At 45.7% G+C, this 26097-nt stretch overlaps 1 protein-coding gene across 4 annotated transcripts in view; it reads left to right on the forward strand.

The window, feature by feature from the left end:
* Window positions 1-26097, forward strand: part of CASR (calcium sensing receptor) — a 169407-nt gene that overhangs the window by 135870 nt on the left and 7440 nt on the right. For all 4 annotated transcript variants that reach the window (XM_043544356.1, XM_043544716.1, XM_043543647.1 and 1 more), the window contains exons 5-6: window positions 6381-6611; window positions 15551-15674. In XM_043544356.1, coding sequence (XP_043400291.1) covers window positions 6381-6611; window positions 15551-15674 — 355 coding nt within the window. The remainder of the gene's footprint in view (window positions 1-6380; window positions 6612-15550; window positions 15675-26097) is intronic.

Below are 26097 nucleotides of genomic sequence, written 5' to 3' on the forward strand. Positions count from 1 at the left end.
GTCCATCTCAAAGCAGAAAGTTACTTTACAGCTTATGAATATGAATTCCATTTGAAATGGAAATAATTGAAGTTTATACTAGATCTGTACTCCCATTACACTATTTCTCTCACAGAGGTGAAAGGCTTCATAAGTCACTTCATCTTCAATAAATTCCTAGCACATCAATAAAGGGGACTGTGACATGCCGCAGGGTACAAATCTGAATTGTTGGATCATTGTGCCCCCTTAACTTGCCAGTCTGGTGTGCACTATGCCCTGTTTTGCTTTGTGAGCTGCCACTTTGCCAACTTACCCCAGCCTCTGGCATGCAAGTCACCCCCTGACAAATACCAGCATGCTATACCTAGCCACTCTTGAATTATGTATAGGGTGACACCCGCATTTGCCTAGTCCCTGCCTTGCACCCCAGAAATGTGTGCCTTACACTGCTCAAGACTCCCTTGATCAGAGTAAGCTCATTAATTAGTTTGTCGTTGCATCAAACAGTAAGAATATGTAACCTGAGTAGATTCCCCAGACTTCTGTCAAAAACACGCTGGCTTAGATAAAACATTAAAATAAGTTTAACTACAGAAAGATAGATTTTAAGTGACTATAAGTGGTATAGGCATAGAAGTGCAGAATTGGTTACAAAAAGAAATAAAAGATAAAATCACACTCTAATTCCTAAACTTTATCAAGCTAAGTCAAATTTGAAGCAATAAGGTTTCTTCTTCAAGTGCTTGCTCATGTTGCTTCCATTCTAGGTGTGTGTGCGCCCACTGGAGATTTTTGCCTCAGCAGTACCCGTAGGGCCAGCTGTGGCGCCCTCTGGAGTGCCGCACTCATGCTGCGGTACACAGGAGCAAACTTTTGTTGGTGCCGGTGGGTGCTCGCTCCCCCCAGCCCCGCCCCTGGCCCCCTCCCTGCCCCATTGGATCCCTCCCCAAATCCTTGCTCTGGCCCCGCCTCTTTCCCAAGTGTGCCACGATCCCGCTTCCCCCCGGCTTGCCACGCAAAACAGCTGTTTCGCAGTGCAAGCGCTGGGAGGGAGGGGGGAGAAGCAGGACGTGTTGGCCCGCTCAGGGGAGGAAGCAGAAGCAGAGCGGAGGCAGAGATGAGCTGGGGCAGGGGGGCGTGGTGGGGATCTGCCGGTGGGTGCTCCACACCCACCAATGTTTCCCTGTGGGTGCTCCAGCTCCAGAGCACCCACAGAGTCAGCGCCTATGCCGCGGTAAATCAGGTGCCGCCAGTCCTACACCCTCTGAGTTCCTTCTTACCGTCCATGGTGGTCAGTCAGAGTTTCTCTCTTGCTTGGCAAGAGCTAGCAGTTGTCTACCATTTCAAGCTTCATGCCTTAAGACTGTTGTATATACTTTGCTTTGCTAGTCTTAAGTAGTTGTCAAGTAGTTCTTAAATAGTTGTTAAGTGTGAGTTACTTAGTAGTTAGGATCCCAGCGGGACTTTGCCCTAGGTGGGACAAGCCCGGGTTCAAGCCCTGCTCAGACTGCAGCAGGCCTATGCCTGTGAGTGACTCCCACAGCAGCTGCCTTAAGTGCCTGGGGGCATCACATCTAAAGGAGCAGTGCCGGATTTGCAAAAACTTTTGGCCCTGCCTCCAGAAGGAGTGGGACTTCCGCCTCAGGACTCTCCTGATGGAGTCCACCCTCCGCCCAGCTTCCGAGCTGGTCGCACCAAGTGCCTCAGCCTCCATGTGCAGCACACCGCGGCACCCGGCTCCTCACGGCACTGTTCGCCAGCACCGGTGCCGAAGAAGAAGGCCAAGAAGCACTCCCCGGCACTGAGCAAGAAGGCCCAGGGGTCATCTATCAAGGGACCCGGGCCTGCCCATCAGACTGCTCTGGTGCCACGTGATCGTGCCTCCCCGGCTGGGGTGTCCAGTCCCCTGAAAGGTCCGCCACCGACTCTTAGGAGTGGTATGGGACCCCCACTCCTGCCAGGGAGCTAAAAGTGGTGCGTCTGGCCTGCCAGGTGTTCTTGCCCCACCTGAAGGGCAGGGTGGTGCAGGTCCTGATAGACAGTACAGCCGCGATGGGCTACATCAACAGGCAAGGCAGAGCCAGGTCTTCAGCCCTTTGTCAGGAAATGCTCAGTCTCTGGGACTTTTGTGTGCGGCATGCCATTCATCTGGTAGCTGCCCACCTGCCTGGAGCCAAGAACATCCTGGCGAATTGCCTCAGCAGGACCTTGTCATCTCGCCAAAAATGGTTGCTTCATCCAGAAGTGGTCAGCCTCATCTTATGCAGGTTGGGGATTCCCCAGGACTCCCTGCGTCCAGACAGAACAGGAAGTGCCATCAGTTCTGTTCTCTGCAGTGCAGGGACAAAGGCTCCCCTGTTGGAAGCCTTCTTGATTCCATGGTTGGGAGTGCTGATGTATGCCTTCCCACTGGTACTGCTGATCCACAGAGTCCAGCTCAAGGTAAAGCAAGACAAAGCATTGATCATCCTCATAGCCCTGGCGTGGCCTCGTCAACACTGGTTGAGCATGCTTCTGAGTATCTTGGGAGCCATGCTGCTGCAGCTACCTCTTTGGCTGGATCTGCTGTCACAGAACCATGGCAACCTGCTGCATCCGAACCTGGAGTAGCTGCACTTGACAGCTTGGCTGCTGTGTAGCTGAGTGCGAACAAATGGGGGTGTTGCACTGGTGTCCAGCAGGACCTGCTGGGCAGCAGAAAACCACCAAGGTGACCTACGTGGCAAAGTGGAAGCAGTTCACATGTTGGGCCTCGGATCATCGCAATCATATGGATGAGGCCCCACTGCAGGACATACTCGACTATTTACTGCAGCTTAAGCATCAGGGTCTGTCACTATCTTCGATCAAGGTACACCTGGCGGCCATTTCGGTGTTCCACCTTCTGCTTCAAGGCCGGTCGATCTTTGCCCATCCCAGGACTGGACGTTTCCTGAAGGGTTTGGAGCACCTTTACCTGCATGTCCGAGACCCAGTCCCGTCTTGGGACCAGAATCTTGTGCTGTCCAGACTCATGGGTCCCCCCCCCCCCTTCGAACCCTTGGCTTCCTGCTTCCTCCTGCTTCTCTCCTGGAAAGTCTCCTTCTTGGTCACTATAACTTCGGCCTGTAGGGTGTCCAAGACCAGGGCGCTCATGTCAGAGTTGCCCTATATGTCTTCTATAGGAACAAGGTCCAGCTGCGTCCGCACCCAGCCCAAGATCGTCTCCCAGTTCCACACTGGTCAAGGCATTTATTTACCAGTCCTTTATCCAAAGCCTCATGCTACGGGTGACGAGCGCAGGCTGCATACCCTGGACATCAAACGGGCACTGGCCTTCTACGTTGATAGAACAAACCCATTCCGTAAGTCAACGCAGTTGTTTGTTGCTGTCGCTGACAGGATGAAAGGTTGCCCAGTGTCTGCCCAGAGAATTTCGTCTTGGATCACACCCTGCATCCGCTTTTGCTATGAGCTGGCAAAGGTGCCCCCGCCAGCCATCGTGACAGCTCATTCGACTAGGGCACAGTCAGCAGCCTTCCTGGCACAGGTGCCAATCCAGGAGTTCTGTCAGGCCGCAACCTGGTTGTTGGTCCACACATTCATGTCACGCTACACCCTGACTCAGCAGGCTCGAAACAATGTTAGCTTTGGCAGAGCAGTGCTGCAAGCTACAAGACTGTGAACTCTGAGCCCACCTCCATTGATTCTGCTTGTGAGTCACCTAGAATGGAATCAACATGCGCAAGCACTTGAAGAAGAAAAAACAGTTACCTACCTTTCGTAACTGTTGTTCTTAGAGATGTATTGCTCATGTCCATTCCATTACCCGCCCTCCTGCCCCTCTGTTGGAGTGGTCGGCAAGAAGGAACAGAGGACGTAGGGCTGGAGACACCTGATATACTGTGGTGTGAATGCGGCACTCCAAGGGGCTCCGCAGCCCTACGGGTACCACTAAGGCAAAAATCTCCTACGGCCGTGCAAATGGGCACGCACACACCTAGAATGGAATCTACATGAGCAACACATCTCTAAGAACAACAGTTACGAAAGGTAAGTAACCATTTTTTCTCTTACCCAAAAGTCTACAGCAGTCTGTGCACACTGGAAAGTTTTCCAGTTAGGACCACTTCCCCCAAGTCAATGATGTTTCTTTTTTCCAGACAATCTTGTTGCCTTCAGTATGGGTGGGGGACAAGAGGTGATCTGATGATGTCACTGTCTCTTACTTTATACTCTCGTCCAGGTGCTGGAAAAATCTTTGCTGTGTCATGGGGTTAGGAAGCCCCCATTGTCTACGTGTTTCACACCCAGTCCTTCATATGAATTGCAAATTCTTGCTTGCATCTTCCATATACGTGAGGCTTGACATGTAATGCTTGTTTTGCAGTTCCTTGGTTATTTCTAGGGAACTGGTCAGTGGACGTTTCTCAAACTCACAACATGTTTCAGTAACAAACATATAGCAAAATCTCAGAACTTCGTATACAATGATGACACATACATATCAACAGGACAGTAATGTTCAACAGATTGACTTTTCCAATGATACCTCAGAAGGCATACTTTGTACAAGATTTATCATAGTTTTGTAAAAGTGGTGACCGTAATAGTGTAGACTGTCACAGGCACATACAAAAATACCTGATCAACAAAGCAAATTATGGATTTACATACATAGGGAAACCAAGTATACACGTTCCTCAGGGTACAACCTGGACTGATGTACAGCTGTGTCCCCTCAATTCTTCAAACTGGGGTGCCTCTGACACTGCTTTGCTGTGAGAGCAACCACTCCCGGTCCACTCACACACAGCCTCCAGCATGTAAATAATTCCCAGCTAGACTGTCTGAGTGCTATAGCCAGCCACCTATGAATTACATTGCAGGGCAACACTAGCAAACTCCCAGTCTCAGACTTTCCCGCACAGAAATGTGCATCTTGTACTGCCCAGCCCTCTCCTGGACAACACAAGCTCATATAAAGTTCGTCATTTCATTGATAGAACATGATATGCACAAATCTTGTTACCTCAAATGGAGTTTCCCAAATACTTCAATCCAAGTTTATTAACTACAGAAAGAGAGATTTTAAGCGGTTACAAGTAATGAGGCATAAAAGTTAGAATTGGTTACAAAGAAACTAACACCTAACTTAACAAACTAAGTGAATTCAAAGCAAAAGGTTTCTCTCACCACATGCTTTAGCAGTCTTACTGACTGAACTCCTTTCAGACAGGATCTCTGTCTGAAGCTTCCTTTGTCCTTCAAGTGTTGTCGACACTGTGAGTAGACGGGAAGGGAGAGATGATTTGGAGCCTCTGTTCCATATCCAAGGTGAGCTCCCCAGCACTCCAGATTCAGAAAAGAGGAACTGCTACTGTCTCCATCCCTCTCCTCCCTCCCCGCAGCTACACCTGCCTGACTGGAAGGCTCAGATAGGCAGGCCTGGTTTTGATTTGATTTGCTGTTTGAGGTTGTATACATAGGAATGGGGAATGTGCTACTCATTGGGTTATTTTGATTATGTAATATATTTATAACTGATGTCAAGGGCACCTAGGTGTCAAGATATGTTCTTTTAAGTATGTTATAGAAATGTAATTATTCAAATAAGTAATAAGTAAGTATGAGCTATGAGAATATCCACAGTTACTGTAAATAGGAGAAAATACTATAAGGGATATAAACATCATGCTTGAGGGATAAAGCAGAAACTAACTGGCAGGGATTAGAAGAAACTTCATATAAGGAGAAGTTATTCCTTATCAATACAGGGTTCCTTGTCCCTTCCTTTGATACATCTGGTACTAAGCACTGTCAGAGACAAGATATTGGACTAAATGGACAAATGGCCCTATCTGATATGGCAACTCCAGTGTTCCTGGGATTGTTTAACTGCTCACACCAACAGCACGTTGGAGTTTAAGACAGGAAGTGAAGAATACTCTAACTAAACTGCAGAGAGAATGTACAGAGGCAGAATATAATTATCCATATTGCAATATGACTAGGATGCCAGATCCACACAGTTCTGGAAAAATGCCACAAGAACTCTAGGGCCTACAAGTTGTCAAGAGACGTAGTTTAATGTTCCATCTGGAATGCAGTGTATTTTTTACAAAATGAAGAAAAAAGCTTTGAGTAATATCTCCGTGTCAGTCAATAACTGATTGTTCAGTGAAGATCCAAGCGAAGGTGGGGAGTGTGGTTTGTATGTCACAGGCTGGCTAAGTGGTGTGATATCCTCATTTAGTGACTGGTCCACATACAAGACAGGAGCCTGCTACTGCTCTGAGGTAATGAAGTCACCTCAAGTGGTAGGGTTTTGGGGGTATTGTGCTGATACTCCAGAAGGCCTGTGCCTGGGAAGGATGGTTACATGCAGGTGTTCAAGGCATCTTTGTCTCTCTCTCTAGGTACTGAAGCATCTGCGCCATTTAAATTTCACCAGTAACATGGGGGAGCAAGTGGATTTTGACGAGTCTGGGGACCTGATAGGGAATTACTCGATAATCAATTGGCACCTGTCACCAGAGGATGGCTCCATCATGTTTGAGGAGGTCGGACACTACAATGTTTATGCCAAGAAGGGAGAGAGGCTCTTTATCAATGAAAACAAAATCCTGTGGAGTGGATTCTCCAGGGAGGTAAGTGCCATAGATCACCTTAAACCCCTCACTACAGTGCTCCCTAAATCTTTGAAAGTTGAGCCTTTCTTCAAGAAAATTAGAACAATCTCTCTGTCACACACACACCCCTCCATTGCAATACCACCATGTGTTATTAAGGGCTAATTCATCTTAATTTATATATCTTCCATCCTCCTCGACTAGTGCTTCACTTCTCAATCTCTCCTAGTTAAGAATGCTGATATTTAAAATAGTGTTGCCCCTTTTGGCCCGACTAGCTAGCCAAAATGCGGTATATTCTTGGGTTTGGGTTGTTGTTTTTTTAAGAAGAGAATGTACACAAAGTCCCGTTTCCCTGAGCACAGTAGAAACAAACAACAGCATGCAGTTTCCTTGCTCAGAAATCCCCAGGTCTGCCACTCTAGCAAGCTCTGTGCCCAAGAAACTCTATCACATTACTTCCTCTCAGGGAATTTTTTCCTTTCAGGAGGCTAGAAATCTATTTGCTGGCTTCCTATCTCCAATACCCACGATCTTTAATCTATATCCTGATTGAGCCCCTGCATTTACTAGAAGGGCAAACGTCTGTTAATCTACCTAAATTATTTCTGGGCAGCCTTGTTGTTGTCTCAGGCAATAGCCTCCATTTTCTGCAGCTGCTTTACTGTATGTTACAGCCCCTTCTGTTGAGCCTGATAGGTACTTTACACACACACTGGTTTTAATTAGGTTTATGATTAACTTTAGATTTTAGGGCTTGTTTAGATGAACACTTGGTGCACAGCAAACTGGGCTGCACTATTAATCTAGATAGGCTCCTAGATCCAATACTTGCAGCTATTAGCATCTTTCATTGTTAGCCACTGACTTAGAGTCTATTGAAATTAATGGGACAGTTCACACCTCAAAACTATTGTTTCAGTCTCTGAAAGCTCAAGCAGAAGAGTCTGCATCACTTATACTTGCTTCACCTTTTGAAAGTTTTATTCATTACGCGAAATTTACACTTTTTTAAAATGAAAGTTCAGATTGACAAACTTTTAAGAGATCCATCTAGAATCCCCACACTCAGCTAGTCCTTCCCCGACACTGCCTCACGTCACAGTAGCTGAGGGAATACATGTTACACATTCGTAAGGAATGTGAGTGAGAGACTATGGCAGGAGTTGAAGAGCCAGGAGTCTTGGGTTCCATTCCTAGCTCTGCCGCTGACGTATTGATTGGGCAAGGTCATTTCCCTTCTCTCTGCCTGACTTTCCCTATTAATACTGACTTGCACAAGGGGAACAGGAAAATCACTGATGAAAGTTTGTAAAATACTTTGAGATCCTTGGATAGAAGGACCTATAGCCATGCCATGGGTCAGTGTTATTTGGAGTAGATGCCTGACTGGAACACCGCTTCAGAGGTTTATGGGACCATAAGCAACAGGCCTAGAACCGTGGAGTTGCATGTCCCAAGCCCTGTACTGAACAGTGTTACCTTCAACAGACCCTTTCTCCCTATGATCGTCCAGTTGCTTTCAGTTCCTGCAGCTGTCCAATAGGCCCCTGTTAGATCTCTCCCTGCCATCCTTGAGTAGTTGACTCTTATATCCCCTAGGCAAGTTCAGAGGCCAAAGTTCTGGGTCTGGGAGCAGCAGCAATAAATTTCATTTCAAAAGAGATGTAAAAACTGAGGTGCCAGCCCATTCGGATCATTACAGATCCTCTAAAAAAAAGAACAGGAGGACTTGTGGCACCTTTGAGACTAACAAATTTATTAGAGCATAAGCTTTCGTGGGCTACAGCCCACTTCATCGGGTGCATAGAATGGAACATATAGTAAGAAGATATATATATATACATACAGAGAAGGTGGATGTTGCCATACAAACTGTAAGAGGCTAATTAATTAAGATGAGCTATTATCAGCAGGAGAAAAAAACTTTTGTAGTGAAAATCACTTTTGTAGTGTGCTGGCGATGCCCCTCTGCCATGTATGTTGGCCAAGCTGGACAGTCTCTACGCAGGGGAATGGATGGACATGGGTCTGACATCAGGAATCATAACATTCAAGGACCAGTGGGAGAGCACTTCAACCTCTCTGGCCACTCAGTAAAAGATTTAAGGATGACAATTTTGCAACAGAAGAGCTTCAGGAGCAGACTCCAACAAGAAACTGCTGAGCTTGAGTTAATATGCAAACTAGATACCTTTCAGAATAACAGCCATGGTAGTCTGTATTTGCAAATAGAAAAGGAGTACTTGTGGCACCTTAGAGACTAACCAATTTATTTGAGCATAAGCTTTCGTGAGCTACAGCTCACTTCATCGGATGCAAACTAGATACCGTTAGCTTGGGTTTGAGTGAAGACGGGAAGTGGCTGGGTCATTACACATATTGAATCTATTTCCCTATGTTTAGTATCCTCACACCTTCTTGTCAACTGTCTAAATGGGCCATCTTGATTATCACTACAAAAGTTTTTTTCTCCTGCTGATAATAGCTCATCTGAATTAATTAGCCTCTTACAGTTTGTATGGCAACTTCCATCTTCTCTGTATGTGTATATCTATCTTCTTACTATATGTTCCATTCTATGCATCCGATGAAGTGGGCTGTAGCCCACGAAAGCTTATACTCTAATAAATTTGTTAGCCTCTAAGGTGCCACAAGTACTCCTGTTCTTTTTGCAGATACAGACTAACACAGCTGCTACTCTGAAACCTGTCATGATACAGATCCTCTGGCACTTTCCCCAAAAGTTGTAATGTGAGCCCAAATTTTCTGGCTAGATTCTAGATTGGGTAATTACATTCTTCTGGTTTAAGGTCCCCCTGCAGTATCAGTTGAGTACAGTATTCATCATCACTTTCTGACCTATACTATTCTGTGGCATTATTATACCCCATGAAACAGCTGTTATGTTCTATTACAGAGGTGGTTGAGTTGGATCAGGATGGATGTAGTAACCCCTATGATTCTCTACATGTTTTAAGTTTGTAAAGCTTTTAAAGTCCCTTGAGGATGAAAGGCTTCTTTATGTATAACAGTTTATTATTGATTCATTGGTGATCTATTGATCTTTCCAACCATCTATCTGTCTTAGGGTTTTATACAGCTTCCATATGTAATCAAAAGCAATAGCATAATCCTTTATGGACTTCATGGAGTCTCTGGCACTTTGGGTCAGTTTTGTAAAGGTAGTTAGGCGCCTAAAGATGCAGCTAGATGCCTAGTGGGATTTTCAAAAGTGCCAAGGGGCTAGATCCACAAAGGGATTTAGGCACTTCTACACCTAACTCCTAGGCACCCTGCTGTTCAGTGGAATTTGCGACCCAGAGTCAGGCCCCCAGACGCACCCTTTTGTGTAAATAATTACATACGCCTTGAGCCGGATGAAGAGAGAAAGAGATTGACTCTGTAGCCTGGTGATTAGGGCACTCAGCCGAGAGGTAGGAAAGTCAGTCAAGACCCTGCTCCTAGTAATATTCAATTATTTCTGTAAAGTGGAACAGCTCCCAAAGGACAGATAGAGACACACCCACCCTTGAGCATGGTGATTAGGGCACTCACATAGGAGTGGAAGTTTGAGTCCCTGCTCCAAATTAGGTATTGAAACCTAAGTCTCCTGCATCCCTGGTGACTATAGCAGGTAGCCAAATCTCCGGGCTATTGGATAGATTTTTGCCAGCCCCAAAAGTCCCCACCTGGTTGTCCCTAGCTGTCTTTTGTAGGGTTGGGCATACTGTGAGCACACCTAGCAGATCAGGCCCCACAGATGACACAGGCAGAGAACATTAAGTTTGTGAATCTTGCTGGGACTTCGGCATGAGCTAGCCCACTAAGCAGCTATCAGCATCAGAACGCAGGCAGTTTTGTGCATGTCTACCGACAGAAACTTAGGCACCATGCGAATTTAGGTTCCAGGTGTTTTGAGGATCTCAGTGGCAGTTAGGCACCTAAGTCCCTTTGAGTCCCTAGCCTATGGCACCTAATTCCCTTCATTTCAATGGCAGTTAGGTGCCTAGGAGCTTTTGAAAATCCCCTTAGATGCCTATCTGCAATTTTAGGCATCTAAGTACCTAAAAATCTAGCCCTTCTCCCTTTTGGGGGTTAAACCTTTTCTCAGGGTAGTGTATATTTTTCATATAGTTAATTAATTAGTTTTATTCAATGTTGGAGGGAGGATTTGTGTGGGAGGGGATATTGGGTAAAAGTGAGTGGCAAGAAATCATTTTACTTTGCTTTAGTTACTCGTAATCATCATGCAATATCAAGGGGACTGGCTGACTCAGCGGTTTGTTTCATGGTAACTAGAACCTTTCACCTCTAGTCTGCTAATTCAAATTCAGGCCAGTAAGAACTGACTTTTGTTACCACCTGATAACACTTAGATGTTATGAGTAACATCAGTTGGGCTTCTGTTTTTCGGGGTTTAATAATTTCATTTTTCAGGGTTTATTTTTAGCAATTTTGGGGTTCTATGTAGATGGCCAAAAATTGGATTTTCTTCAAGGCTTTTTCTATATATATATATATATACACACACACATACGCACAGGCATAGTACTGTTTCAAACAGCACTATGTTAGAGCACAATAGAGAACCTTTAGTGTGCGCCAGTAGATTGTATACCAGCCAATTAATGCACAACACATTAGTGCAGTTTAGAAATCACACCCCAGTAGTCTGCATTGCTGCTCTGTGTAGACAAGCCCTTATATACAAGCCAGGGAGCAGGTATATCACCTGTATAAACAAACTTCACTGGGAAAGAGGTGTAGTAAGCATGAATTGAGAAACCATTTCTAACTGATTTCATTTTTTTTCCTAATCGAGGGTGTTTTATTGGTGTTTATCTGTTATAAGCTAAAAATAGTACCCTAAATATGAGTTCCCAGTAAAATTAGGGTCCATTATGCCGCAGAGATTACAAGGACTTGTGGTCTACCTTCTACTCCCTGGAAATGGTCCTTCAAACACAAAAGTGGAGAATACTGATAAGGCTGGTTGAGGGAGGACAGTTTTTCGGTTACACATGTTCTCTCAGCAGATTTTAGTTTCCAGGGCTGTCAATCTGACACTTTCCACCAGCACTAAATTCATTTTTACCCTTGCAGTTTCGACACCACTTACAGAATTTATCTGCTCCCATATTGTCACAATACATCTTCCTTGCATTGCCATGCACCAGCTATATTCAGGCTTCTCCTGCAATCCCTGAGCAACAGGCCTGTAAGACCAGAATCAGAGCAACGATATGAGAGAGATTCATAGATTCTAAGGCCAGAAGAGACCATTATGATCATCTAGTCTGCCTTCCTGTATTGCACAGGCCATAGAACTTCCCCAAAATAATTCCTAGAGCAGATATTCTAGAAAAACATCCAATCTTGATTTTAAAATTGTCAGTGATGGAGAATCCACCATGACCCTTGGTAAGTTGTTCCAGTGATTAATTACTTTCACTGTCAAAAATGTATGCCTATTTCCAGTCTAAATTTGTCTTGCTTTAACTTCCAGCCATTGGAGCATGTTGTACCTTTCTCTGCTAGACTGAAGAGCCCATTATTAATTATTGATTCCCCATATAGGTACTTACAGTCTGTAATCAAGTCACCCCCTTAACCTTCTCTTTGCTAAGCTAAATAGATAGACTCAATCACTATAAGGCATGTTTTCTAATCCTTTAATCATTCTCATGGCTATCCTCTGAACTGTCTATAATTTATCAACATCCTTCTTTAATTGTGGGTTCCAGAACTGGACAGTTCCAGCTGTGGTCTCATCATTGCCAAATACACAGATAAAATAACCCCTGCACTTCTACCTGAGATTCCCCTGTTTATGCATCCAGGATAGCATTAGAGCTTTTGGCCACAGCGTCACACACTGGGAGCTCATGTTCAGTTGATTATCCACCACAACCCTGCCACCCCAGGTGTTTTTCAGAGTCATTGCCTCCCAGAATACACTCCCCCATCCTGTAAGTATGGCCTCCATTATTTGTTCCTATATGTATACATTTATATTTAGCCATATTAAAACGCATATTGTTTGCTTGTGCCCAGTATACGAAGCGATCCTGACTGCTCTTAATCTCTAACCTGTCCTCTTTATTATCTATCAGTTCCCCAATTTTTTCCCCACAAAGTCATCTGCAAACTTAATCAGAGATTATTTTATGTTTTTTTCCAGGTCATTGATAAAAATTATAAACAGTGTAGGGCCGAGAACTAATCCCTGAGGGATCTCATTGGAAACTGATGTGCTTGATGACAATTCCCCATTTGCAACTGCATTTTAAGACCTATTAGTTAGCAAGTTGTTAATCGATTTAGTGTTTGCCATGTTAACTTTATGTCATTTCAGTTTTTAATAAAAATGTCATGCGGCACCAAGTCAAATGCTTTACAGAAGTCTAAGTAAATTACATCAACCAAACTTATCTCATCAAAAAGATACGAAGTTAGTTTGACATGATCCATTTTCTGTAAATCCATGTTGATTTGCATGGGTTGAATTCTTTATTAATCAAGTCCAGTATTGCTGGAAGGTGATCAGGAACAGTCAACATGGATGCACCAAGGGCACATCATGCCTGACCAACTTGATTGCCTTCTATTGTGAGATAACTGGCTCTGTGGGTGTGGGGAAAGCAGTGGATGTGATATATCTTGACTTTGGCAAAGCTTTTGATACTGTCTCCCACAGTATTCTTGCCAGCAAGTGAAAAAAGTATGGATTGGATGAATGGACTATAAGGTGGACAGAAAGCTGGCTAGATTGTCGGGGTCAACCGGGATTGATCAATGGCTCGATGTCTAGTTGGCAGCTGGTATCAAGCGGAGTGCCCCAGGGGTTGGTCCTGAGTCTTGTTTTGTTCAACATCTTCATTAATGATCTGGATGATGGGATGGATTGCACCGTCAGCAAGTTCACAGATGACACTAAGTGTAGAGGAGAGTTAGATATGGTCCAGAGTGACCTAGACAAATTGGAGTATTGGGTCAAAAGAAATCTGATGAGGTTCAACAAGGACCAGTGCAGGGTCCTGCACTTAGGACGGAAGAATCCCAAGCACCGCTACAAGCTGGCGACCGACTGGCTAAACAGCAGTTCTGCAGAAAGCGTCCTGGGGATTACAGTGGACGAGAAGCTGGATATGAGTCAGCAGTGTACCCTTGTTGCCCAGAAGGCTAATGGCATATTGGGCTGCATTAGTAGGAGCATTGCCAGCAGATTGAGGGAAGTGATTATTCCCCTCTATTCGGCACTGGTGAGCCACATCTGGAGCACTGCGTCCAGTTTTGGGGCCCCACTACAGAAAGGATGTGGACAAATTGGAGAGAGTCCAGTGGAGGGCAACGGAAATGATCAAGGGGCTGGGGCACATGACTTATGAGAAGAGGCTGAGGGAACTGGGCTTGTTTAGTCTGCAGAAGAGAAGAGTGAGGGGGGGATTTGATAGTAGCCTTCAACTACCTAAATGAGGGGTTCCAAAGAGGATGGAGCTCGGCTGTTCTCAGTGGTGGCAGATGACAGAACAAGAAGCAATGGTCTCAAGTTGCAATGGGGGAGGTCTAGGTTGGATATTAGGAAACACTATTTCACTGGGAGGGTGTTGAAGCACCAGAATGGGTTACCTAGGGAGGTGGTGGAATCTCCATCCTTAGAGGTTTTTAAGGCCCGGCTTGACAAAGTCCTGGCTGAGATGATTTAGTTGGGGTTGGTCCTGCTTTGAGCAGGGGGTTGGACTAGATGACCTCCTGAGGTCTCTTCCAGCCCTAATCTTCTATGATTCTATTATTTTGCCTGGGATTGATGTCAGGTTGACAGGTCTATAATTACCCAGGTCAATCCATTTATCCTTAGTAAAAACTGGCACAGTATTAGCTTTCTTCCAGTCTTCTGGTACTTCCCCATTGCTCCAAGACTTACTGAAAATCAGCATTAATGGATCAGTGCAATCATCAGCCAGCTCTTTTAAAACTCTTGGATGCAAGTTTTCCAGACCTGCTGATTTAATGTCTAACTTTAGTAGCTTCTGTTTAACATCCTCCTGAGATATTAGTGGAATTGAGAAAGTGTTATCACCATATGATGAGACTGCATTATCTGTTTTTTCCCCAAATCCAGAAGAGAAATAGTTATTGAGCACTTTTGCCATTTCTGCATTATTATTGATTTTTCTACCTTTTCTGTCTAGTAATGGACCAATAACATTGTCAAGACTTTTTGTTCTTAATATATTTTTAAATGCCTTATTATCCTTACTTTTGCTGGTCGCAGCTTTTTCTGTGTGTCCCTTGGCTTCCCTTATCAATTTTCTACAATTCCTAACTTCTGATTTATTTTAATTACCATCAACTTCCCCTTTCTTCCATTTGGTGCATCTGTGTGCGTTTTATTGTTTTATAGCTTCCTTCACTTCCCCTCCTGCCGAGATTGTTTTTTTAACCTGCACAGTCCTCTTCCTCAATTGCAGGATTGTGACTTTTTGGGCATCTAGTACAGTGTTCTTAAATTACTCCCAATTATCATTCATATTTTTTAATTAAATTCTTCATCCCAGCTGATTTAGCTCATAATTATTTTCAGTTTTGCAAAATCGGCACTTCTGCTTGCGCAATATAAATGTGATCAAGTCATGATCACTTGTACCTAAGTTAGAATTATCTTTTACTTCTGTGGTCAGTTCTTATTTATCTGTTAGGACAAGGTCTAATACACAATTCCCCTGTGTTGGCGGCAACATTTTTTGGGTTAGAAAATTGGAGAATATTGAGACAGAGAGATCTTCAGGACAGGTATCTCTCCAGAATTTTATACTGTGCTCATCACCATAGTATCTGACCTTAGCACATTTTGTAATTTCTCACCACAGAGTAGAGTGTGTATGAGCCCCTTCCCCAGCAAGGTTCTGGATCATGCATTTGCATGTTTAACCGGACTGCTCTTTGTCTTGCAGGTGCCAGTCTCTAACTGCAGCAAGGATTGCCTCCCGGGTACCAGAAAAGGTATCATCGAGGGAGAGCCCACCTGTTGCTTTCAATGCGTGAAATGCTCTGACGGGGAATACAGTGATGAAACAGGTAATATGGAAAAGGCGTGTGTGGTTTGCAAAGATTCCTGTGAGTCTCCACCAATGGATCATATTTGTAAGTGCAATTAATTCCCAGCCACTGTTCTAGTCTGTTAGAATAATGCTAAGCTGAAGCAACAGAGAACATTTCCCTTGGAAAGTCCTCTGAGAGAATATTACATAGGAAAGATGCATGAAGAATTATTCGTTCCTTTTTTAAGTGAATTTGTGCTGATGAAAGCTGCCAGATTCACAGACCTGAAGAATGAACCTCTCAATTATCCCCAGAATAGGTACAGTACATGCAGCAGCCTCCCTAGTTCAAATTGCCTCAAGGCCCTGCCAATAGACATAATTGGGACCCTCTCTAAAGGGCAGAGGGGAGTTCAGTTTTCATGGCTCATTCGTTTCCTAACCTCTGCTAAAGAAACCCTGCTCTCAGCCCCCTCAGAGCCATGTCAGTCTTATCCCCTGTTGCACAGTTAGGTTTCCTAAGGAAGAGAGATAGGAAAGGATTTGCTCAAGGGCACACAGGAAGCCCGTGGAAGAGCCACAAATAATACCCAGAATCGGACATCAGTATTCCTGCTATACCATAGCAATAGCTTTTGGTCCCCTAACAACCTGTAGGTGAAATACTCCATATTTCAATTCCAATCTGCATCCACCTTTTCATATGTTTATATATTCCCCATTTTATCAGGAAATAAAGTCCATTCTGTAGCAGAATCCATTGTAATCAGACACCCCTGTATTCACACTGCACAGATGAACAGTTCCCTTAATTGAATTGGCTTCCACAGTTTCTGCAGGAAATAAAGCAGATTGATATGACCTGTGGGCACAGTTCAACTCTTATTGAAGTGAGAGTCTGATTAAATCATACAGTTCCACTCTGGAGGGAAAATGTAATAACAGTTTTAGAGCAAATTGAAAATTTTTGAATTTCCAGTGTCTCAGTCAGACTGATGCCTCAGGGTTGGCACGTCCCAGACAATGAAACCAAATTATTGTGTCAGCAAATTTCTGCATCCAAAACCATTCTACGCTCCAAAGTACAGCCGTTTCCTTGCCCTCATTGGCATCATGTGTCATAGTCCAGGCTGCAGCGTGTGTGTGAATGTGCTACCATGTGTGTATTACCATGCGTGTGAATCACATTCTCAGCAAATCAGAAATGAATTACCATTCTTTAATAGGGGAATATGGTACCATACATTTCTTGATTCAAATACTATAAGAACTTAAAATCAATATTCATATAATATTCATATAATAGCTTATTTTGAATTAGATAGAAAGCAGAGATCCTGACCTCTGTAAAGATCTGAAGTAAAGATCCCCTGACACTTTTCTCAAGATTTAAGGAACGGTTTCTGCTGCCCTGGTAAAATTCTAACTTGGGTGATTTCATTCTGCCTTTCTAAATTTCTTCTCCTATTTCAGTTGGCTGTGTTACTCTTTTTCATTTCCTGTGCTTACCTGTTTTATAGTGTTGCTATACACAGTTAACCAACTGCCACTCTTCACCCCAGAGGGGGTGTCTGGACCAGGCCACGGACAGCCCATGTGCACTAGTCAGTTACCACCTAGTGGTCAGGAAACAATTGGTATCATCACAGTTGAACAGGGTCACGAAGTCAGGGTCAGGCACCAAGTTGCAGGTGGGAGGCAAGTGGAGGAATCAGGGTCAAGGTCAAGCTGGGTCAGGATACCAGGAAGCCAAGGTCAGGTACCAGGTTACAGACAACTGGCAAGTAGCAAAGTCAGGGATGAACCAGGGTCAGAAGCCAGAGTCTAGGATCCACAGCAAGATAAGGTCGGAGCAGAAGCAAGCAGTCTGTGTTGTTGCTTAGACAGCTCCTCATGATGACTTTCTGGTTTATATACCAGCATGAGCCAATCAGTGGGCTGCAGGGAGCCACTGCTCAGGACCTGCTGGGAGGTACTTCCTGTAACATCTAGCTTCACAGGAACCCAACCTAAATTGCCAATGGCAATGCAGAAGCTTCAGTGGCCCAGAACCCCACAGTCCCAGGTTCTAATCCCACAGGTTCTTACAGTACCCCCCTTCAAGGTGGTTCCAGGCCAGGCTAGTCGTGATGAGTCCTGTGCCATTCCCCCACCAGGTCAGGGGTGTGGACGTGGGAAGCAGGTCCCTATGTGTGTTCCTCGGGGGTGTAGACTTCCCAGTCCACTAGGCGGCCACATGTCCATTGGGAATTGCGGTTGGCATGCACTTTTTAATCATCGTGACGCTGCATTTTGATTGGTGGAGATAGTGGTGGGGTACAGCCAGGAAGAGGTTCTCAGTCTAGGGCTTCAGAAGGGAAACATGAATGTAAACCATGGGCCTCAGTCTGAAACTATGTGGTCTGCAAGTCTATGGAGACAAACCATATTCTGTGTCAGGAGATGAGCAGTGGTCTTGGCAGAAGGCAGGTAGTTGCCGGGATGAAGTTGGCCATTGTAGTCAAATGGCAAGGCTGCTGTGCAGCCATCAGACCCTGGGAGCTCCACAATGATGAGGCTGATGGCCAAACAAGGCCTAGTTGGAGTCTCCAGGGCTACTAAGATACTGAGGGGTTCCGTTCAAAACATCTCGGTACATGCACAGCACTTGCAGGAGTCCATAAAAGCTCAGACTTTGGCCAGAATGCAGGACCACCAGAAAAAATGGGCAGCCATGCAGGAGAGCTTTAGGTAGACAAAGTGACCCACCAATGGAGCACTGTGGCATGGTCATAGTATCTCCAGTCCGGGTTGCCCCATAGGGACTTATATGCACTTACCAAAGTATGACAGGTTTCAGAATAGCAGCCGTGTTAGTCTGTATTCGCAAAAAGAAAAGGAATACTTTTGGCACCTTAGAGACTAAAATTTATTTGGAGCATAAGCTTTCGTGAGCTACAGCTCACTTCATCGGATGCATCGAATTCTAAGGTGCATTCTAAGGTGCCACAAGTACTCCTTTTCTTTTTACCAAAGTAAGTTATCCCATCCCTCACAGAACAGTGTCTCTTAGCCCACAATGGCATAGACTGTGTTCTTTGGGCAAGTGGGTCTTCTTTCAAGGCAGAATGGATAAGGGTGACCAGGTCTTGCTGAACTGTGGCATTGACAACATTACTAGGCTTGAGGAGGCGGGAGTCTCAGAAGTAAGTTCCTTGTTTTCCTGGTAGTAGCTCCCCTTCCGCGATAGAGGCTGGCTCTCCCATTTCAGTTTCCTAGGCATTAGGTAATAAACTTGAACTCAGAGAGCAACAAGGCCTACCTTAACTGCCTCTGATTCAAATCTTGGGCCTTGCAGAGGTACTCCAGGTTCTTATGGTCAGTAAAAACCTGTACTGTGTGCCAAGCTCCCTCAAGGTGGTGACGCCAGTCTTCAAATGCAGTTTTGATTGCGACGAGCTCCTTGTCCACTATGCCATAGTGTATCTTTGTAGGGGTGAGTTTTTGAGAGTAGAATGCACAAGGGTGCAGAACTGACTGGGGTCCAACTCTCTGCAAGAGTACTGTCCTGATGGTCATGTTGGATACATCCACTTCCACTATTCACAGGAAAATTGGGTCAGAGTATGCCAGAATCAGGGCTGTGGTGAAGGCGATCTTAAGCCGGTCAAAAGTGAGCTGCGTTTCAGGTGACCAAGTGAACCAAATGGCTTTATGAAGGAGGGAGGTCAGGGGGGTTATTTGTTCTGAGATGTTGGCGATGAATCACCTATAAAAATTTGCAAAGTCCAGGAAGCGCTGAAGTTCTCAGAGGAGTTGGGGTGCTGTCCAGTTTTGAATGGCTTCTATCTTCTACAGGTCCATGTGAGTACCCTCCAGGGAGACTAGGGAACATAAAACTTCAAGGGTGGTCTGGTCAAAGTTTGGCATAGAAACCATGCTTCCCTAGTGCCTCCAGGGAAGACCAGACAGTACTGCTCAGGGTTCTCAGAAAACACCAGTATATCATCAGGATAGGTGATCATATACAGTCCAAGATGTCCCTGAACATATTTTTTACAAACTCTTGAAATGTTGTGAAGGTGCTGGTTAAGCCAAAGAGCATTACTGAGTATTCAAAGTGCCCATATCAGGTACAAAAAGCAGTCTTCCATTTATCCCCAGGCCTTATGTGTTCTAGATTGTATGCGCCCTAGAACCTAGGTGAGTCATCAGGAGGTCCAGCAATTCCAGGATGAGGGGCAGAGGGTACTGGTTACAAATAGTCACCTGATTCAATGTACGATAGTCTATGCAGAGGTGCAGTGATCCATTCTTTTCTTGCACAGAGGACTGGTGCGCCCCTGCTGAAGAGGTGGATCTTGGAATGAATGAAGCCCTTTACAAGATTTTCCTGGATATACATGCATAGTGGCCCCATTTCTGGTTCAGGCATGGTGTATATCTATCCACAGGGCAGCTGTGCCATGGGTTGTAGGTCTGTTGGACAGTTGTAGTTCCTATGTGGAGGTAATGAATCCATGTTTTTCTTTTCCACCACACCCAGGTAGTCTTGGTATCTGTAGGGGAAGCTGAGGTTCTGGTCTGGAGTTACTCCTTTCTGGGTTAGCCCCTGCCATCCGGGGTCTCGCTTCCAAGGGTCTTATCCGACCCTGGGGCCCTGGTTGCAGGTAACCTGGGGGGTTGTCGATTTGTTGGAGGCAAACTTTCTGGCAATATTTAGAGGAGAAGCAAATGTTCCTCCACCACCAGGAGATATGCAGGCCATGTCACTCCAACCAAAGAGTGCCAAGAATTATTGGGAAGAATGGAGAGTGGAGCACATCAAAACATTATTTCCTAGTGCCCTTCTCCTGTGACCTCTAAGGAAACAGTCTTTTGGGTCACCAGTCCTGACAGCAGAGGTGACCCATCAACCATTTCTACCAGGTCTGGTGTAGGTTTTGGCCAGAGAGGGATCTGGATGATTTGGGCTACCTTAGTGCCTATAAAGTTGACAGTGACATCTATCATCAGCAGTTGTGGTGGGATCTGCTGCCCCTGCCTGAAGATCCACAACCTCAGCAGCAATTAGAAATGCAGGGAGACCCCATGGATCCTGGGTCAGGTTCTACTTGAGGGGTGAGGGTGGTTCTAGGGCACGGAGCTCTGGTAATGCCCAAGCTGTACCCCCGTACCGGACTTGGACTGGTCCATTTTCCAAGCTCTTTTGAGCTGGGCAGGAGACATGGGCATGTCCTGGAACCCCACAATACAGAGTTTCAGCTGCCATTGACATTCTTTCTCCTCCGAGGTCAGGTGTCTGCAACCCAGGCAAACCTGCATCAGTTCAGGACTCGGGTCTACAGGCTTTGGTGTAGCAGGCAGGTCCTCTTCAAGTGATGTCCCTGTGGGTGCTCGACTGTAGGTGTGGCAGCATCCCCTGCACCTGGGTTTGGAGATCTTAATCAGCAGTGCCCATTGGACAGCACATGGGCACCTCCCCTCTTTTGCACTGCATGTGGGACATTCATATATATGAATGAATGGAGAGAGAGCGCGCGCACGCGCTGTGCAGTCCAACCGACCCTAGTTCCTTCTCCAACATCTTTGGTCTGGGACGGACTCTGCTAGCAGAGCCCACTTCTCCTATACCCTCTTAGTTAGTATTTTCCTCCTATCTAAAAAAAAAATTGTTTATCTTTACAGTTCTTCTCATAATTTAGGTTTCTGTTTTCCGCCGCTTCCTGCCCTTGCCAACCAGGAAGCCTTTTCCATTCACTCTTATGCCCGGCTTTTCCGGGTTTAAGAGGTGTGATTCGTGTGGGGCCATCTTCTTGATAACAGATGGCCACCTGCAGTGTATCCTTTGTCAGGGAGAGGGACATGTCCCTCAAAAATGTTCCCATTTGTCTTGGCGTGAAACCCAGAGCGAGAAAGAAAGGGACATTAGATTGAAATTTCTCCTCATGAAGAAATCGCTACGTGCGGCAATGAACCTGGGTCCGGACTCTTCCCCAGAGAGGCTCTCATGCTCTGCCAGGTCATCAGCTGACCCCCCACTCTCCACACACTGTGAAGAGAAAGTCATACTGTGATTGTGCATTTGACAAGAAACAGGCTTCCTCCTCCTCACACTTTTGAGGCGCAGCCTGCCAGAATACCATCCCCAGCTAGGTCGGTGGCTTCAGCCTCATCCGACAGGGGACACAGGTCCAGGGCTCATCCAAGTACCTCTAGACTGTTTCTTTGAGTCGGTACCAAAGACCCTATCTGTGCAGACCTTCAGCCCTCAGCACCGTTTCCCAGCTCTGGAGACCGAGGTGGCCCATGTGCAGGAGCTATGGCACAGACACCATTTCTGGCACCAACGAAGCCATCGACACCGAGTAAGTCCTCACTTCTTCGACAGGACCTCCCACCACTTCTACCCTCCTCTCTGGACTCACGAAATTCCTCCCTCTCTCCGCTGAGAACAGCGCCTCCCTTCCCCAGTGAGGAGGAGGAGGAGGAGGAGGAGGAAGTGGAGAAGGAGGAGGAGGGTTCCATTGTTCCCTCGACTACTGGACAAATTGCACTGGCTTATCCTCACTATATGCAAACCACCTCTGGCCCCCAATCCTGACAGGGACCACCATGGATGCAGCCACATATACCACTCTATGGCACTCTGTACCTCAAAGTAGCACTCTGGAACCCTCATATTCATCCTTGTCATATAATTATGATATTTCATACAAAGCATGCCATGTAAGATATCATATGAAAGGTCATGATCTGCTGAAACCCATTGTTCTGTCCAAATATGTATATCATTAGTGTGTGTGAAGTTATGAGATTTTACTGTATGGCTGTTACTGAAATATGTTGTTAGTTTGAGAGTCTCTACTGCTAGGGGGTGATCCACTCCCAGGACGGTGTTAAGTGACCATTAATCAGTAGGGGAGTTGTAAACAAGGAATTTACAATACTGTAAGAGGGCTGCACAAGCATCACACAATGGGGGATTGCTCAACTCTGTGACTCAGCAAAGCCCACCAGGACATGTCTGGGCTAGTGTTTTCCAGGCATATGGACTGAGGATATAAAATAGGGGACAGTGGCATCATGCCTTTGCCTTTCTCCTCCCCCACCTACACTGGGAGCAACAAGAACACTGGGAAGACAAAGACTTAAATTGAGGAGACTCGTCCCAGGTTTCAAGGGGAAGCCTGTGTATTAAAAACTTAACATCTAGTAGCGTGAGAGAACCGATTGATCTAAATACTGCCTATTCTAATAAGGTTTAAGATTTAGACTGTGAGCTTACCTTTTATTTTCTTTGGTAACTATCTCTGACCTTTTGTGCTTACCACTTCTAATCACTAAAGTCTATCTTTCTGTAGTTAATAAATCTGTTTTATATTTTACCTAAAACAGTGTATTTTGGTTGAAATGCTTGGGAAACCTCAACTCAGTTTACAAAGGCTAGTGTGTGTCCTCTCCACATTGAGGGAGGGGTGAAGTGGGTAATAAAGTTATACTGGTCAGGCTCCTGATGAGGGCAAGATGGCATATTCCACATGCAAGGCTGGGTGGTTGGGAGATGTGCAGGTGCCTTTCACTGTGTGATTCATGAGTGGCTCAGGGAGAATTCATGTAATTTAGCTGTGTGTGGGGCTCCATATGCTGTTGTACTGAGTGATAACAGCACCCAGGGGAGTTGCTGCTTTTCATTTGCAAAGCATTGTGAGAGACAGCCCAGGCTAGGAGTTAAGGGGGTACAGTGGTACCCCAGTTTCAGGTTGTTTATTCATAGGTGACCTCATCACACACTTCCACCAAACTGGTCACATTGAGACCCTGGGGCCATGTTCAGGGCACAATTCGGGAACCCTCCCAGAGAGGAAAGCCAGAGACCTATACCTCTCCCTTCTCCATCAGTCTCTCGCCTCAGGAAGTCAAACTGCCACTGGTACCCACTGAGGAGGAAAAACAGGAAGAGGGGCACGAAGAGGAGGCTTTTCCAACTTTACGTTTTTCTTCCTCCTCACCTGACGAGGAGATTATGCCTCCACCCCCTGCATCTGCCAATGACTTCAGGCATTTTCAAGATCTGTTCCATAGGATGGCAGACTCCCTATAGATTCCATTGGAGGAAGCCAAAGACCAGCAACATAAACAGCTGAATATGTTCCACACATCCTCTTCCTCAAAGATCACACTACCAATCAATGAGGCTCTTCTCAAACCTGTGAAGGTTCTGTGGCAGACCGCAGCTTCCATCTCTCTGACCTGCAAATGTGCCAACAAAAAATATTATGTTCTGGAGAAGGATGCTGAATTTTTATTTTCATACCCCGCCCCACTTTTTTGGTGGTCAGTGAGGTGCAGGAGAGAAGCTGTCAATACCAATCTCGCTCTAGTCATCCAAGCAGAGATTGGAAACGCCTGGACCTATTTGGATGCAAGACATTCTTCAGCCATGCTCCAATTTAGGATTTCAAATTATGAAGCTCTTATGACCAAGTATAATTATCTGAACTACTCCATATTGGAGGCACTCTGCCATGACTTACCAGTAGAGGATTTACCATTCAAAGGTCAGAAGCTATTCTTGGAGCACACAGAAAACTCTCTGCGCTCCCTTAAAGACTCCCCAGCTACACTTCATTCTCTCAGGATATATATGCCAGCACCAAAGAGACATTCGGCGAAGTACCAACCCCCCCCCCCCCCCCCCCGCAATCCCAAATTCAACAATACACAATGCTGTCAACAAAGGACTCTGACTAAAAGTAGATAGCCCCCTGAGGAGTGGGCTACCTCTCATGCACTAGCACCAAAATAACAATTTTGAAGGTGTGGTCAAGGTACCAAGAAGCCTTCCCTTGTTCCAGTCATCCCTACCATCCCTGACATTCCAACAGTTTGGTGACCGACTAGCTCCGTTTTCCCCATCTTAAAGTCTCATCACCTTGGACAAGTAGATTCTAGAGACAATCAAGGAAGGATACTCGGTCCCTCTCCTATATATCCCACCCCACCACCTTTCCTCACCATCCCTCTTCAGGGACCCCTCTCAAGGGGAGAAATAAGTCATCTTCTGCAACTGGGAGCCATAGAACAGGTTCCTTCCCAACACATGGGACAGGACTTCTACTCTTACTATTTTCTGAGTCAGAAGAAGTCTGGCGGCTGGTGTCCCATCCTAGACCTTCAGAATCTAAACAAATTCATCAAGCTGCAATGTTTCAAGATAGTTACCCTCTTCATTATTATCCCAGCACTGGAACAGGGGAACTGGTTCTCAGCGCTTGACTTCCAAGATGCATACTTTCATATTTCCATACATCCTGCTCACAGAGAATTCCTCCAGTTCGTCATGGGCACTGACCATTACCAGTACAAAGTACTGCCCTTTGGACTATCCACTGTGCCTTGGGTGTTCTTCAAAGTCCTCACGATAATCATGGCCTACCTAAGGAAACAAGGAATAATCATTTTCCTATACTTGGACTATTGTCTCCTCAAGGCCCCATCCAAAATGGATGCTCTCTGAGCCGTCCATGTAACAATGGACCTGTTCACAAAGCTAGACCTCCTTGTGAGCCTAGAAAAGTCCACTCTAACATTAGTACAACAGCTGGAATTCATCAGTGCACAGTTGGATGCCATACAAGCCAGAGCCGTCCTACCACCTCACAGATTCTCAGCTATAATGGATCTGATATCCGCCACATGGTTCTGCCCCCCAGATCTTTCCATGAACATGCCTCCAGCTTCTAGGCCACATGGCAGCGGTCACGTTTGTGGTCAGGCATGCAAGACTGCACATGCAAGGTCTTCAAGCATGGCTCCATCCTGTATACCTCCCCCACAAGCACAGCATTCACAAACTTTTATCTATGTCAAGGACTCACTGCTGTGATGGACACAGCTCAGTGACATTTGTGTTGGAGTTCCTTTCCTACAACCATCACGGACTATGATCTGAACCACAATGCTTCCCTAATCAGTTGGGGGAGCACATATACATGAACACACAGTACAGGGCAGATGTTCATCCACCGACTCCATCTTACACATCAACTTCCTAAGAACTCTGAGCAGTCCGTAATGCCTGCCAACATTTCCTACCTCTTCTCAAACATCATACCATCAGAGTGATGATGAACAATCTCGCCTGCGTGTATTACATCAACAGGGCAGGTGGAGCGAGGTCCCACTCTTATGCTTGGAGGCGATCAAACTGGAACTGGTGTATCCAGAACGACATCTCCATTTCAGCCGCGTACCTCCCAGGGCACCAGGACACCACTGTGGATGCACTGAACAGGATGTTCTCACATGATCATGACTGAGAGCTAGATATGCAAGCACCTCAACCCATATTCAACTGATGGGGCAGTCCCACCATATATCTCTTTGCCATTCAACACAATGCCCGCTGCGCTCAATTCTGTTCCAGGCTGGGACTGGGGCACAGATCGCTGGGGGACATGTTCCTCATAACCTGGGAT

This window comes from Chelonia mydas, chromosome 1 (assembly GCF_015237465.2).
Source record: "Chelonia mydas isolate rCheMyd1 chromosome 1, rCheMyd1.pri.v2, whole genome shotgun sequence".
Lineage (NCBI taxonomy): Eukaryota > Metazoa > Chordata > Testudines > Cheloniidae > Chelonia > Chelonia mydas.